General features: G+C 24.5%; 1 protein-coding gene across 3 annotated transcripts in view; it reads right to left on the minus strand.

Moving 5' to 3' along the window:
• The window catches only part of LOC112598705 (gastrin/cholecystokinin type B receptor-like), a 134,793-nt gene extending 117,819 nt beyond the window's left edge, over nt 1-16,974 (minus strand). The window contains exons 1-3 of one of the 3 annotated variants that reach the window (XM_025345255.1): nt 16,544-16,974; nt 11,001-11,183; nt 10,749-10,904 (exon numbers count right to left, since the gene is read on the minus strand). In XM_025345255.1, the coding sequence (XP_025201040.1) occupies nt 10,749-10,765 (17 nt within the window). In that variant the 5' untranslated portion in view covers nt 10,766-10,904; nt 11,001-11,183; nt 16,544-16,974. The remainder of the gene's footprint in view (nt 1-10,748; nt 10,905-11,000; nt 11,184-16,543) is intronic. The other 2 variants (XM_025345257.1, XM_025345253.1) reach the window with 2 other exon arrangements.
• Nucleotides 16,975-18,123: the final 1,149 nt, after the last annotated feature.

Consider the following 18,123-nt stretch of genomic DNA (forward strand, 5'->3'; position numbering starts at 1 on the left):
AAGTATTTATAATTTTTTTATATTATTATAATATGAAATACAACCTTAATTGAATTATTCTAAACAAATTACATGGTCAATAAAAATATTTTCAATAAAAAATTCCATTATTTTTATTTCTTCATTTTATTAAACAACCATTTAAATATTTAATTGTAATTAAAGTACAATCAAATGTATATAATTAATAATAAAGTTTTAAAGTATAAATATTTAACAAAAAGCTTGATTCGAATCAGTTATTACTTATGCTACCCATACTAAACTAAATTATTACAAATAATTATTATTTTTTTGTTTTATTACTTTAATTTAAATATGAAGTAGTTTGAATAATTGATGCTATTAGCTAAGGATAATTTAATAAATTGATAACTCATTCTATTTTTTTTCCTATTAAAATACGATTGGTCTACAGTTTTTCGATTAAAATTTTAACATAACTTCTAAAAAAATATACATATATTATTAAACTGTAAATTATTACTTTGATCAAAATTCATGACAAGATTTACACATTTTTTGTATTATTAATTATAGAAAAGTTTAAAGATATTAAATAATCAAGGAAATTTACTTTACATCTGATATATACAAAAAATATAAAAAAAATTCAAATATAGTATTTATGTAAGTATGTTTGAAAATTCCAAAAATAAGAATTTGAATTTATTAGTTATTTAAAAAATAAATAGGGTTGGGCATGTTTATTGAATCACTCTGTATATTATGTAAGTTTATTGTTCATAAATAAAATTAAAAAATATGGCTATGCGCAAAACCACATTGTACACAGTTAAATATGCATCAAGTTCATAAAGCGAACAAAATTTATGAATCCAATTGCAGCACTATCTATATGCGACAAAAGAAATCATATTTTGCAAATAAATTCAAAAGTTCACAGAAGTCAATAATAATAAAATTGTGCATTGCGAAAACACAATACTAACTCTAATATAAATAATTGTATAAATTAAAATACGTCTACGGGTAATTCTTTGAAGCGTAAACAATCATTTAATGGGAAAGCTTTGACGTTTTTTGAAACATTATTTTTAGGTAATTCGATGTAATCATAGAACAACAACGTAAAAAAAATGTATTTAATATTATTTTGTATTTACATTCTTATTTTTACTGTTTTACCTAACAGTGTACATTGTACATGTTTAATTTTATATCCTGAAGAGAACTTTTTCTGATAATTCAAATATATAAAAATTGAATTTTGAACGAGTAGTTACATAAGTAAGTGTTTTAGTTATGTTGAGCGAAATGAAGTGGCACATTGAAACGTCATACATTAATACCTCATAAAATTTTAATCACTACTATAATCTACAGAGAATTAAATACTCATGACAGTCATAACTAATAAATTAAGTACTCGTTTGAAAATCGATTGTTACATACTGAAATTAATAAAAAAACATTTTGTAAGGGATATGAAATTAAAAATTATGACTATGTTATTGGATAATAACTATAGTCTATATATAAAGAAAAACAAAAATACTTGAGTCAGGAATTAGAGTATATATATATAATATATACTGTAGATATATCTCCTAGTTGACGTGTTCAGAACATTGATTTGTCATGTATATTTAGGTAGAATAGTGTACGATACGAATAACAAATACGTATTAAATCTGTACAGGAGACACAATAATAATGTAATAATACGTAATACACATATATAATATACAAATGCACAGTACTATACAGTCTACCTTTTTTACCGACAGCGACAATATACGTCTAATGATAAATCGTTCAGTGAATGGCATGTTTTTGACATACGTATAGGAGGACAATAATTTTACAGTGCGGTGAGGTACATAACTAAGATAATATTTTAACATATTTTGACATAGTTTTTCGTTATGAACCCTCGAGTAGGGAGGGAAGGGGGTTAAAATTTATATGCATCCACCACATCATATATTATTACGTAGTATTACATAACTATTCTTATTGACGTCAATGTCGTTGTGGTTCCCTGTCTTACATATGTCGCAGACCAAAATAAAGAGCGCTGAATAGCAATAATAATATAATATTTGAGTATACGGTAGTAATAACACTAATTATACCCGTATATATAAGACAATTTGTATGACATTTCATATGCGTCTATATAATTTACTATAATATAATACATGACACAAATCTCAAATCAAATCAAATGTATTATATTGCAGTTATCATGTAATAATGTGGCATGATTTGGAGGTAACCTAACCTATACATTTTCCGGAACAAGTCACATGTGCTCCGGAAGTGTAGTCTTCTTAGTTACCTACCGCAGTCCGGATATTGAATGTAGATTATGCATGGGAAATTCGACGTATGCCGCAATTAAGACGAAATAAATAAATCTTAAGTATATTAAAATAAATAATTCAAATAATTCGTGAGCTAAAACCTGAACTTACCTATAACTTCAAATGACCAATATTATGTATACGTGGCTCCTGTTTGAAAATGGATCCTCGCCAGTTTCCTTGTTTTTACAAAGAATTACAGACAAATGGGTTCATTGCATTAATAGTTCCTATAAAACGCCGCCACTAACATACTAGATTATTTATGTCAAAATACTGTATTATTATGATGAGAGTTATGTACATTTTTTTCAAATACTTTATTTTCAAATGATAATATATAAAATTTAAATTTTGAACGAATAATCGAAACGATCAGTTTTAATAAATCATAGTAGTGACATAGTAGTGGACGTATTTGCATAAGGGTACTTGAAGAATTTGGAACTACATCATCGCATACCTATAAAATCTAGCTAATTTCTTAAAAATACATTATATCATTATCATACAATAAAGGTATAGTCAAAAATATTGAGTATTTAAAAATAATTTTTTGTAATTCTTTAGTCACATTATAATATTTTATCTTTTACTTTTAATTTACTATTTATATCCAAATAATTTTAAACTAATTCTAATGACCTGTGACGTTAAAACATTATTTCTAATAACAAAATAAAAAATAAAAAACATATTATTATGAGATTTGTTTTTATAAGTACTCTATACGTCATTATACGATTGTATAAAAATAATAATTATTATTATAAATAAAGGATCAATAATGATTCAATGACTAAAATAAAAAAAATAAAGTATTTTTTCACCAAACTCGATCCATTGCTTAACCACTGTAGGTACCTAGCTTATACTTTAAATTAAATAAATGTGAATGATACTTAAGATATAAAAAATAAAAATATCTGAGAACGAATTTAGATTTCTATCTAAAACGTGTTTACCCTACGACCTAAAGTAAACGAGGAATAAAATGTATCCATCATGGTCATCAGTGATAAACCATACACATTACACTAGTTTGCAGTATTATCATTTAATACACTGAATTATTATCTATAATTTTTAATTTAATATTAAATTTATTTAAATTTGGATTTTTTTAATTTCTAAATAGGTATATTTAATAACCATATTATCAAATTCAGATTTTTCATAACATTTAAGGAACGTAATAAGGCGATAAAAAATGCTCTTTTCAAATGTAATTCCATACTTGTATTTACTGTAAATTATAAAGTCAGTGGTTTCATTAAAAATGTTGATATTGTATTAAAAACCAAAATTTGCACAAATAATTTTTGAGTTATTTAATAAAACTTACTTAGAATAATAATATATCTATTATTATAAGTTTGTAAGATATAAGTATTACGATGTTTTAAGAATTATAGTAATTGATATACAGTCAAGTCTCGATAATTCGAATTTTTTTTTCGTCCATAGAAAATTCCTATACACTCAATGCAATATTTTATGCGATAAGTCAAGTATAAAAATAGTTGATCATAGATAACTTGAAGTTATTTCTTACATTTTATCATTAAAATAACAGCTGGTTTACAATCATTAATGTACAAATGAAACTATCACTATGTACTATTATGCTATAAAATAATCGATAGTTGCCGTATATCTTCATTGTGTAGCGTGTACAATTTGTAGTTATGTCTTTTAAATGTAAATTGGTTACATTGATAATTGCTGAAAAGTAAACATAATAAATCAAATTACTAAAAGTGGTAAGCTTAAAAATTAAATTGCCAAGCAAATTCATATTCCACCGAGTACACCTTCAACTAAAATGAAAACAATATTTTACGGAAGTACGAAACTAATAAAGGGTTCATGAAAAAAATGAAGATTTCTGAATAAACCTATATAAAGGTTAGCTTACTCAATTGATTAATTCAATGAAGAGATTTAAATATTCCAATAAATGGATCAATTTTAAAGGAGAAGGCTAAACTTTTTGCTACTAAATTTGACCACAAACAAACAAACAACTTAAAGCTAGTCAAGGTTAGTTAAACGGTTGGAAAAGTAGGAATAACGTCGTTTTTCATAAAATATGTGGTGAAAACGCTTCAGTTGACCAATCAATGTGTTGTGATTGGTTAGTAAAATACTTAACAACAATAAATCAATATTCCCCTGATGACATTTATGGTGTTTACCAAGTCAAACATATCTTTTAAAAGGAGAGTATTGTGCAGGAGGAAAAAATAGTAAAAAAAGAGTTACAATTCTTTTAGGATCAAATATGACTGGCTTGATCTATTAATTGGAAAATCGGCAAAACTCAAAAGTTTCAAAAGTATTAAAATATATTCATTAGATTATGAATCAAATGAAAAAGCATGAATGACGAGTGCATTTTTTGAAAAATAACTCTCTAATTTTGATAAAAGATGAATTTAAAAGGGAAAAAAGTACTCCTCTTAATTGACAATTGTACTGTTCATAATACAAAAAAAAAAAAATCAATTTTATTAGAGTAGAATTTCTTCCACCAAATATGGCTTCATAACTTCAGCCAATGAACCAAGGTATAATGCAAAACTTTAAAATCTTATATCGTAAAGAAGTTATTCACAAAATGGTCAATGATATCGATGAAGAAAGATCTTTTTTGATAAGCTTGTTACAAATTATGCGAATGTATTATAAAGCATGGTAAAATTTCGAGGAAAATACAATTTTTAACTGTTTTATTAAATCTGGAATTTCAATTAAGGATAAAGAAATTAAATATACTCATATAGAAGTTGGTGGAGGTTCCGATTGAAAAATTATAGTAGATCGCTATAAAATAGAACCAGAAATTACATTTCATATATTTACTGAAATAAACACTAAGATACATACAACTAGAGTATTAAGTAATCAAGACTTTATAAACGCAATGAAACCGACTCCTAAATCTGACTCAGATAAAGACGAAGAAGATGAATATCTATTAGTTGACTTTACAATAGAAGCAAAAGCGTCACTTGATAAAGTAAGTGTTCATTGAAAAAACCTAAGGTGCAAATGAAATACTTTTCAAATACTTGGAGGGGAGGGGGGTAAATTGAAGACTTTATTTTTAAACAGCCCAAACGTCAAACTCTTATTTCAAGTAATTTCTCTTAATTGTAAAAATCATACATATTTTGTGTTTTGAAATATGATTTTTTAATAAATTTTTAATTAATAAATACATATATGAGAAATAAGTTTTAAAATTTAGTTTTTTAATTGTAATTATAGTTAGAAATAAAAAAAAAAAAATTAACTTGAATTTTTTCGTATTTTTAAAGAAATTTAAGTTATGTAACTCGAAAAATACAAAAGTCGAATTAAATTTTATCTACCTTGACATTCGAGTTATCGAGACTCGACTGAACAACTAAAAACATTTTATATTTTGTAAATTTGACTGAGTAATAAGTTCTAAATTTAATAATACATTATTTATTTTATAGTTTTATGAAACAATTTTTATAGACAAGACAACTATAATGTTATTCCTTATAAATGTATGTATTTTAATAACTTAAAATCTACTAGTTCGAATTTTGAAATAAATATACCAACATTTTCAAAAATAAAACTTTCTACTTTATAACTTATAATATGCAAGTTTGATAAGTTTATTTCACCACATGAAACATTTTAAATTATGTTAAAAATCTAAATATTTGAAAATATAACCCTTAATAATTGTAGATACTAAAAAATTTCAAATCTCATAATTATTTTAATAAATTCACTGTTAAAAGAAAAGATGAAAATGCGCTTGCTTATAAGAAATCAACTTAAATGTTATAATTAATGGTCAAGATTCACATCAAAATTCATTATTACTGACGTAACGCTGTCATGTAAATGTCTATTTGATATTTTGCATTTGTTCCCGGAGCTGCAATATTCTATATTGAAATTCTCTACGACCAACGTTGTATCAAATACAATAAAGTGAGCTCGGTAAACATCATATTGGTTTTATTGTTATAAGAACTTATCTCTCATAATATGATTTATGAATCAAAAGAACGGGTATTATGTCGAATAACAAAAAGTAACAAAAGGTCAAGTGGTAAATAATATTTTTAATGTGCCAGTAACAGTATTAGACACTAATTTACTTTCTTAATTTTTCTAGCAAAACATTTTTATTATACCTGATCAATTCTAAAAAAAAATTGCTTATTTTAAATAAAAAGAGTATTAAATGTTTAATCAACTGCATAGATTTAATAAAACTTTTAAAGTAAACATTATTATTTTTATTCAATGGTCCTTAAAGGATATAAAACAAAATCCTTCTCTATGAATTTAAAATGTCACTTATGGCGTTCGAGTGAGAGCTATATAAGCTAAAAACTATTATCACATTTGATAAAAAAAATAAATTTAAAACTTCCAATACAATATTATATTATTGTTTAATGACCTCGATGTAGATGCCAAGAACATAAAAATAATAAATATAATATCTAGTATTGCAAACATATTTTATAGAGTAAAAATACAACTAGTTTTTTAGAACTTTAAGTTATAACTTATTACAATTAATATAATATAAATATATATATATATAAATACAAATTTTCAGAAAAAGTGTTTGTTTTAAAAAGTCTAACATTTAAATATGTACTTACTATAATTTATAATATCATTATGTTCTACTATTAATACATATCTATTAATTACATTATCATTTCTATTTACCATAAATCATTCAATTAATTTAATGTATCTATTTTGACAAGACTATTGTACAATACTGAAACTATAGACTACAATTTACATCATCTGTTTGGTTTATAATATTATGATCAAATAAAACAAATCCATTGGTTGAATATTAACTAAAAATGGTTTGTTGACGAAAACTAAAACTGACCATTTATATATCATATCTAATTACATTTTAGTTTAATTTTGAATTATCACTGATTAATAGAACGCTTTAATAGTAGAATATCAAAAAGTAAAGTTAACATGTAAAACTGAACAAATTTAGTATAATTAATAATAATGCACAGTTTAAAACTTATCTGTGTTGGATACATTTTATTTGAATAAGTTTTTAGACAATGTCATAATATTAAAAATTAAATCTATAATTCAGTGAAATATTACAGTGGCTCACAGATAAATTTGATCAAAAAACCTAAATATTTTTTTATTCGTTTTATACTACTCATTATGGCTTTCCAATTTAATTTTCAAAATAGTCTATTATGGCTTTAACGAAAAATTTTTTTGCATACAATCTTTCAAAACTAATAAATTATCATTAATTTATGTATGATGAAACTTTTTTCTTAAAATATTTACACGTTATATACATAAATGTAATAAATAATACAATTTTTACAGTTAAAATTATATGATTTCAACAGTCATGATTATAAAACTGTTTAAAAATTTAAAATTTAAACTTATGTTTAAACACTAAATGTATGCACGAGTATGTAATAAAAATGTATTATTTGCAATAAATTTAATTTTAAATATGTATATGATAAATTATTAATCCCGAATCGGATGAATGTTTTGAAAATGTTGATGTTTCTAATCGATAAAAATAAGAATAAGAAATTTTTGAGTAATTTAAATGTAATGTATGTAAAAGTAATAATATTGTTAGGATCACGGGCTTAGGAAATAATATTATGAGAACTGCGATAATTTAATTTTTTTAAATAATGTAAACTTAGAAAATTTTTAAAAATTGTAACTAGCTATCTAGTAAAATAATATATTTAATCCAATATCCATTAAATGTATATACATCTTTTAATAACTCAGAAACAAATTTTAATTTCAAAACATCAACACATCAACATTGCAAAAAATTGTGTCAACAAAAAGTGTTAGTATCGTCACAAAATACGTTTTATTAAATGGTTTAAAAATATGAGGCCTATAAGAATAATTAATCTAAATATAAATATAAATAATATAAAAATCATAATCTGAATAAAATTACTTTTAAAGGAAAATATGGTAGTTATCACGTGATTGATAAATCCACTGTATGATATCAATAACTTATCAATTATAATATTTTTTTTTTTATCATGATATGCTTTTTATAATTGATCAATTAAGTTTTTTAAATTTTCTCAGTGTTATTTTCATTTTTAAACGTTAAAGTTCTTAGTTTATTCGCATATGTAATGTACTAAAATTATTATTTTAATAAATGCATATATTATTTAAAACTATTTTCCTTAGTTATATTATAATTTATTTATTTTATAAATTAAAAATTTTATTTCATTCTCAGTTCTATACAATAGTTTGTCAAATAATATTAATATTATAATTTTAGGACCAAATTTAAAAGCTAAATGAATGTGACTAACTTTGAATTAAAAGTTTAAGACTGCAAAATAATGTTTGAACTGAAAATCATCCAAAATAACTCAAGAGTTTAATTCACAGAAAAAATTGCAAAAGTTGCAAGAGATTAGAACGAATTAGAATATTCATAAGATTGTGATAAAATACGTCAGTGCTGTCATTTACAGCTGTTATACCTACGTAGGCTAGTTTTTCATCGAGTTGTCATCCTAATTTGTTTTTTCAGTAGAATCGTATAGATATGTACACGTTTAATTTGCAATATGAATATACTTATGGTAAAATTAAATGAAATAAATTTACGTCAGGAGATGATAATTTAGAACGAATGTTCGTAATTTTATTTATAACCGAATGCTATAATAGACGTATTGCGCTGCGGTTTTATTCGATAAGTTTTCGAAAAACATATGTTTCGAGTAACTACACTTTCACGATTATGAGATTCTTCTGATAAGCTATTTTTTAAATAAATTAACTACTGTACCAATACACCTAAACAATTAAAAACAAATTATGAAACAAAAAGTTTCCTGCATTTTAATAATGTACTGAAATACGAATGTAATTATACATAACTACTCAAACAAAATTAAAATAATAATTGTTTTTGTGTATGAAAAAAAAAAAAAATGAAAATGAAAATGCAAATTACAAACCGAGTTTATCTTAACTATGAGGTAAAATTTCTAGAAACACGTTCTTCAATTTGAAACTAACGTACTCGTAATATACTATAACTAATGTAGTAAGTTACTTTTCAACAAAGTTACTCATCGATTTACTTTTTTTCAAAGTAACTTCTTACTTAACGAGTTAATTATTTTTTCATGATAATATGTAGTTGTTAAGCTTATTGATTGTATAGTCACGTTAAGTTAATTTTTTTCTTAATTTAAATCCTGTTAAAGAATGTTTAATTATAAATGTAATTATTATTTTTACTTGTATGTTTTAATAAAAAATATTACTTTTAGACATACAATTTTATATTTAAAAAGAAGTGTTATTTTTAATTTCATAATTTGTATTATAAATACTAAATTGTACACTGTTGAAAAATTAAATTTTCATATTTCATTAAGGATCAAAATAACGTATAAATTAAATATAACTTAAGTAAATACAACTCGATATAAATTTATGTAAAAATTATAATCTCAACTAAATATATTCATTTTAAATCTCTAAGCAATAAAACTAACAGATAACCCAATTTAACTTTGATTGAAAAAATAAAAAGTACTTTTAACTTATCCTGACATTTGTCTACACTATCTTAGCAAATTAAATCTGTTTACATATCCGGCGTTGCTATTACTGTTGAGAAAATTAATACATACTTAAGTTGTTTTTAAATACATCTATACAAATAGTTATAAGACCTTATACTTCACCGAATCGTACCTATGTGATATAATTAATATAAATAATTAGTTAACCTCTAACTCTCTAGCCAATAAGTGTTACCGCTGAGTGATTGTGATTACTTCATCATATTAACCATGCCAAAAAAGTAAATCCTCAAACATGCTTATTGTAAAATTTATTTATAGATTGTATTTGTTAAAAATAAAAGTTAAAAAAAAAATAGTTAGTATACCTATACTGCACATATATTTAAATATAATCTAAGCGTACAACAAAAACGGTGACGGTTTAAAAGTATTTAATTTTTCAAGTAGTCGTCTATTTAAACATAACTCCTAAGTACTAAAATTGCTTAGAAAATAATTTTAAATAATAATATTATATCATAATATCATTATCTAAGCAGCAATAACGACGTCCGAATTGAGACACAAATTTGTAAACACGCTATGTTAGTCAATGTTTTAAAATTATAAACATATTGTTATTATGAAATTAATTTTCAATTCTGTAAAGAACAAAATGGTTTTTTAGTTTAAAAAACTGAACTACATTTCATATTTTTGTTTACTTTAATTTTAAATGTAAAATATCGATCAAGATAATGCAATTATAATAGGTGTCTTTAAGATGAAATATCATTTTTTGATTTTTTTCAGAACTTACATAAACAATATCTTCATATTGACAATCTTAAATCCACATAATAAAATTTGATGCTTAGACTTTAATATGTATTGTTTTAAGTTACATATATGCACGTCTCTGCAGAAACACTGTGATGGATGCGTTTCAAAGTTTCATTCGCGTTTATCAGACAGTCTGAAAGAATTCATAATTATATTTTTCAGTCAATTAATTTATTGATATTATTACGATAGAATAATACAATATATACAATATTGCATACAATATTACCATACTTAAAAATGGAAATTCAAGGTAAAAATAACTTGTAGCTATTGTCTATGAAGGTGACATGTTTTTTTCATTTACTTGAGATCAGTTGTGCTTACACAATACTCTATCCGAACGGCAGCTAAAATGCATTGTTTCAACAGATTGTATAACGTCAGCCCGCTTACCTCGTTGCCCCACCACCTTTAATCATAATTAATATCATTCGATATTACATTAGGATTTAATTGTTTTACCCAAAAACGCATAGCCAACATAATACGACGACACTTAATTGACAATATATTATATTATAATTTATAATCAAAGGTGTAATATTACTTTTACTATAATTTCTTAACACACAAGCCTATTGAAAGCATAACGCGTCCATCAATGTATAATAATTAATAACATATGGGTAAAATACGTATAAAATCATTTTTGATAGAGATAATATTTGCGCTACAAGAAATAATTTCCATTACTTTTAATCAATAACTGAATAATACATTATGTTTAATACTGTTTATACTTAATAAAGATATATCTCTAAGACCTTTCAACGTTTATTGAAATCAATTGTTTTCGTGGTATTGCTGCAACTTACGCTTATTTTAAATATTTACAAACCATAACATATTGTTGAAAGATAACACAATTATTGTTAAAATAAAATATAGGATGCTACGTTTTATTTTTTTTATTTTTTTTACACTTCTATGAAATTGAACAGTGTTTATTATACAGAAATGTATTTAAGACGTTCAATTTAAAACATATTGTATAAAAGAAAATGACACAAAACCCAGTCTTTTTGTACGCTTTCGAAAATTACACAAAGAAACTATAAAACTACAAAGAATTATGTATAATAAAATGGAAATTAGTTTTTATTTATACATTCTGTGTTGGAAACTTGTACTGTATACCGAATTACCGAATAAATCATATCATAGTATCATAAATCAAGATGATGTTTCATTTGCTACACCCTAAAATGAAGTCTTTAACGAAGATTTATTAAAAATGATTTTAGTTTGGTGTGTAATATTAATACCTAATAATAATTATAATTATTCCAATGCAATTATTGCAGTACTCAACAAATAAATAGTAGAATAATGTTGACACTTAAAACTTTCGAGAGAATTGCTCTAATAGCTGATATTTATATTAAAAAAATTAAATGTATGTAAATTTATTAATGATTTTACCAATTTGATTGGCTGCTTAAAATTTTTTTTTTTTAATATTATACAAAATTGACCGACCTTCATATCTATTACATTAACTATTCATTTTTAAAATGCACGGTCTTCTATAATATTATATTAATTATACTATAATAACGTCCAAATAATTAACTTTAATGCATTAATAATTTATATGATATGTACTGGCCATATACGAGTGAATTAAACATCCAAATATTGGCCATTTTTTTGTGAGCTACTTGAACTACCTACTCACTGAAGTACATACTAGTATACTAAGGTTATATTAAAGGTTAGTTATTATTTTCAACATAAAATTGGTAAGCCATTATGTGCTTATTATTAATAAGTTAAAATTGGAGAAGTTGATCTACTGTATGGTTTCAAGTGTACTACATCATTAAATGGGCCATTGTATCAGATGAGTTAAATTTGAATTCTGTAGAAAACTATTGCATACGAAAAATAATGAATTTGTGCGGAAACTGAGTGAATACTTTTCATCTATAATTTAAATAGCTTATAATAAATGTAAGTATTTATGTATAATATATTATTTTATTGATAAATAATAAAAAAACGTGAAATTCCTTCGAATAAATATTAATAGTAAACATTTTTAAGTATTCAACTGTATCAAAGTTGAAAAAAAAAAATAGACATACGTTTTTTTATTAATATTTTCTGAATGTTGAAGACCAGCTTTAAAAAACCTTTTATTAAATTTTTAAATGTTTTGACCCAGCGTAAAATTGTTTGGTATAAGTGAATTATTGCCCTACTATGATACCATTAATGTACCTAATTATTTTTCATATAGGTTATTTATATTTTTTAAATAATTATTAAAAACTATTGAAAATATTGATTTATTAAAAATTACAAAAAAATGCAATATTCAATTTTAAGTTAAATATACGTACTAATATAATACCAATCAGAAATTAGACTAGCTAATACTCTGAAATATCTGATAAAGATATCTAATATTCGAAAGGATTGTTTTCAATGAGCTTTGATCTCCATGTAAACTCTGCTAATTAAGACACAAGAAAACTTTGAGCTAAGCCACAACGTTATTTATTTCTTTGATTTTGTACAATCCCACATTTGCTCAACGTCTTAAGAGTGAAATTTAAACATAGGTTCACAAAGTTTTACTTATTGTTAAGTAAACTGAAATGATAATCTACATTTTGAATATTTCTATACGATTTATTAGTTCAAAAATATAGTTTGTCGGTCACAGAAAGACGATTCAATCTAGTACTAATTTTTCAGCAATATTTAAACAAAAGAACAAAAAAAAAATTGAAAGAATTTATAAATTTTAAATGTCTAATAATAAATACTATTTTAACTAAGAATAAATCACGGTTTGATTATGAAAATATAAAATGACAAAAAATTAGTACATATAGGTAAAATAATTCATTCGATTAAAAATTATAGCTTATTATACTTTAATGAATACAGTAATTAAAAATTACTTACACATTATTCAATTGTTTTAATTTTAGGATGTTAAGAAAGTAGAAACGTATAATAAAAAATTCTAATAACACGTATATTACATTAATACTTGGGTATGTAAAACGCTAGTAAAAGAACGCCACGTTCTATATACATAATAGTCATTTAAAAATAATCATCAAGGTAAAAAAAAGATTAAAAAATCTGGTATATCAAATAGAAAAAAGTCTTTAATCCTTTAAAATTAAGAATAATTTTTGACTAAATATATAACGTCCATCATTCAAATTCCTATCAATTGATAAAATAATAGTGTTGTCTTTGTTGTTTCTACAAAAAATAATTGAATAATAATAATATATTATTATCTACTCCTTTGAAATTTAATACGTTTCAATTGAAAAGAAATCTTAAGTATCTTAAAAATGTATTTCGATGCTAACTTATAGCTCTATCTTCATCCTGACGGTGGTTGTATACTGTGTAGTGCATTTTTAATGTGATTACTAAATACTATACAGAACTACAAACATTTTGAATAAAGCCCCATTTATATATTAATGGAATGCTTCTAACTATATAAACCATAATATTCAAAATATTGTGCTTGATGAACATGTATCGTTGATGATAAACTACACCCCACTTGAAGAGAGCAAACACTTAACCTAATTATGTTTTGACCATAACGAATGGTTTTCACTTTATGAAACCGAATAATTGAAGCTGTGGATTTTCATAAACAATAAAGATTAATTAATTTTCTTATATAGGTTGCTTGATCAAGGAATTTTTTTTATAATATTATTTTAATTTTTTGAATTTACAATCTATTAACTAAAATTTAAAATAATAAGATTTTAATATAGAAGAAAATGGAAAATCCATGTAATTATCTTTTAAAGAAATCATTTCACTAACTGAAAAACCTCAAGAATATTAACAATTAATTCGTAGTTAGTAAGAAACTTAGAGACTAAAATCTCTAACTTCTACAACTTCTAAATCACATTTTCAGTGTGGCTAAAAGTTTCTTTAAATCTGTTCATAAGTTAATAGATTCAATAATACCATCTCAACATAGAACCATCCATACAACTAACTAATAATCAAAAATAATTTTCACTGTAACTTAATTATAACAATGCAATATCGCAAAGTGTACACAATAATATAAACTGTATACACAGTTGTATGCCTATATTATTGTAATAATGCATTGACCATGAATTAAGAATATTAAAAATGTTTTCAAGAACTAATATTAAATACATATTCTATTGCAATCTACGTTTGATAAATGATAATAAGTTTAAATACAAAAGTATAATGTTATTTAAATAAATATTTTTAATACATTGTTATTGTAAGTATATATACCAAAGACTAGCTAAGTTAATCATTAAATAATTGAGTATAAAATTTACTATAGTAATCAATAGGCTTCAATCAGTCCTAAATTCCTGTATCAATTGTCATGTTCTAATAAAATATATGATTCTTAAAAAAATATATGAACCAAGAGATTAATAGTGAAAAAAATTACCACATTTTTACTGCTATAAAATAACAGTTTTGTCACTACAATAACCTATTAATCACGGGCTCAATAACACACCTACAAAAAAAGAAAGAAAAATAAAAATATTATATTTGTCTATAAATTGTACCTATTAACATAATAAATAAATGCATTATTCACCGAACATGATGTTTATCAATAGCTATTAACTTTAAATGCTAACATTATTAATTTATTGATAATGAACGTTATGTAGTATAGCAACAACCAATTTAAACATAATATTTATTAATAGTGAATATAATTAGTAATAAATGATATCTAATATAAACTATATTACATACAGGTACATCGTGATAGGTATATTGAGATTGTACGAGTAATCACTGTACCTATATGTTTAAATTTCTTATTAATATTTGATAAAATAATAAACTAACATCATAAATAAGATAGTCACTTTAGCATTTTTATCAGTATTTAGTTTCTAGATTAAAATAAAACATTAAAACAAATGCTAATAATTATTTTAAATATAGTACCATTGTTATAGTTATAATAAAACACCATAATGGATATTTGAATAATGATGAATGTAAAACTTTAACTTTTAATTTTTGTTTGAATTTTATATATTGAATAACATATTAAACCTATCAACTTAGGACTATCTAATATGTTCGTATCGTTAACTTTTATTTTGTATATAGTGTTTATAACTTACAGTGTACGTGTTATTTTTGAATAAGTGTTTAGTTGTAGTGCTTGATTTTGTTAGGTATAGTTTTGAATCAATTATAAAGTATTATATAACTTTTGCAGAATTGAATTCTGGGTTGTATAGTTTTTCAAATTAAACAAATTTACGTAATCTTACACTTTGATCGCATGATTACACTATAATTCATATATACCTTATTTAAACCCCATCTAATTAATTATAAATGACTATAAAAAAAACTACCTAAATGTAATTTTATTGAAACCTTTTTTAACTGGTTGTTTGTCATGACATACATAGGTACATCTTTATAACGCTGATAATTCCAGTGTTTTTAAATCATTGTATTATTGTTAATGTAATACAGACTATTAAGTAAAAATTCGTCGGTCAAGGCTGCGTTTAAACATTTCAAAATAAAAAACGACCAAGATTATAATGCTCTAGTAATGGAATTTGTATTCGACCACCAATATTAAATAATTAGTTTGCATGCAGTTCAACCGTCATGATATAAATTATGTTAAAAATATCAAAGTCGCCAACTAAATAACAAAAAAAATTACCTACACTTTCGCTTTCAAATGGGGTTTCACGTAAGTAGAAACCAAAATATTATAACCCAACTTACCAGCGTTTCAGGAGATATTCCGAGTTATGGATCAAGCTCATACTATTGCGGTAAAACCGATAATATACTATTTCGGAGTGAAGTGCATTTTTATATGAAAATATTTCGTGGTTTTAAACGCGAACTCTTTTGTAACACGTCCGGGAGAGGAAAATAAAGTTCGACTAGACCGTTAACAGTTTTTAACTGTTTTATAACTGATGCTAGAGAATAATTTTTCAAAAATTTCTTTCTGAATAATATGTTCTCGTTATCTCAACGTAATAATAAAATGTGCCATTAACTACAGTGTTTATATTATGTTCGTTATCGGATGTCTTGTTCACGCAATACTACTGTAGTTATATATATATATAATACAATACGACGATGACGCGGACACGGCTGACGAGTTACGACTACGTGCGAATTATTGTAACCGTCCCGCAGGAATGGCGAACGGCGACTGAGAAAAAGCCAACAACGCGGCATCATCATAGGTGTTGGCGGTGGCGGCGACGGCACTTGTCCACGCGGTGCACCTCCCCTCGTTGAGGGTCTCGCGGTTTGGTTCACAAGCACTCGTTTAATAATAATAATATATAATTATGATTACTATGATTGTGACTATCATATAATGTTTCTTGTTCGTTATTGTTTCAGAAGACATTTAGCATAGTGATCTATATAATATAACAAATACATCGTGTTCGCGAATTTAACGACACCTGTACAATGAAACATGGTAATAGTGTGGCGAATAGATAGATTGGTGAAACGTTTCGATCATATTATATTAAATTACTGTTCATAAATCACATTACACACTCAAAAAACCGATCGATTAACAGCCACTGGCTGTTAAAATATATATGTTTTGTTTTTTTTATAATACTACTACAGGCAGTTTGCGATTAGTGTGGAGTTGCTGCAGATTATCTTGACGCGATCAAATATTATTACAAGGTACACATATTATAAGTTATTTAAATTACGTGATCATATAGTATTACTGTAAAAACGGTTGCTTACGGCATCGTTACGATTAACGTATCATAATGCCGTAAAACGTGGATGTATACCTACAATAACTGTACAAATCACCATAAAATAACGAAGTCGTACACGTCGTGTGCGCGAAAACGCGAGGAACGTAATTTATAAGGTACTATCTATATCTTGATATCTGTTAGACAACACATAATTATCACTTTCCGTCGCGGATATGGTATTGTTATTATTATTATTTAACAACGAGCCGTCTGTATGAAGGACTAAAGATTAAAAAAAAAAAAAAAAAAAATACATATCGCGGTAATAACGCCAAACTTTTTTCGCGCGCGAACATGTCAACACGCGAATTGTATCAATAAAATAAATAGATAGATAATGATTTCGACGAGGACTATGATAACTATGTTATGACCTATAGATAATATTATTATTACATCATACTATTTTAGCCCTACGCGTAATACGGGTACCACGGACTAACTTACGTCTATACCGTAATTAGACAGTGTTGGGTAAGTTACTTTTAAAAAGTAATTTAGTTATTTTACTTGTTATACTCAGATAAAATTGTAATGAAATTACATAGC

The sequence above is a fragment of the Melanaphis sacchari genome, unplaced genomic scaffold (genome assembly GCF_002803265.2).
Source record: "Melanaphis sacchari strain LSU unplaced genomic scaffold, SCAv2.0 Contig4_pilon_pilon, whole genome shotgun sequence".
NCBI classification, from domain to species: Eukaryota; Metazoa; Arthropoda; class Insecta; order Hemiptera; family Aphididae; genus Melanaphis; species Melanaphis sacchari.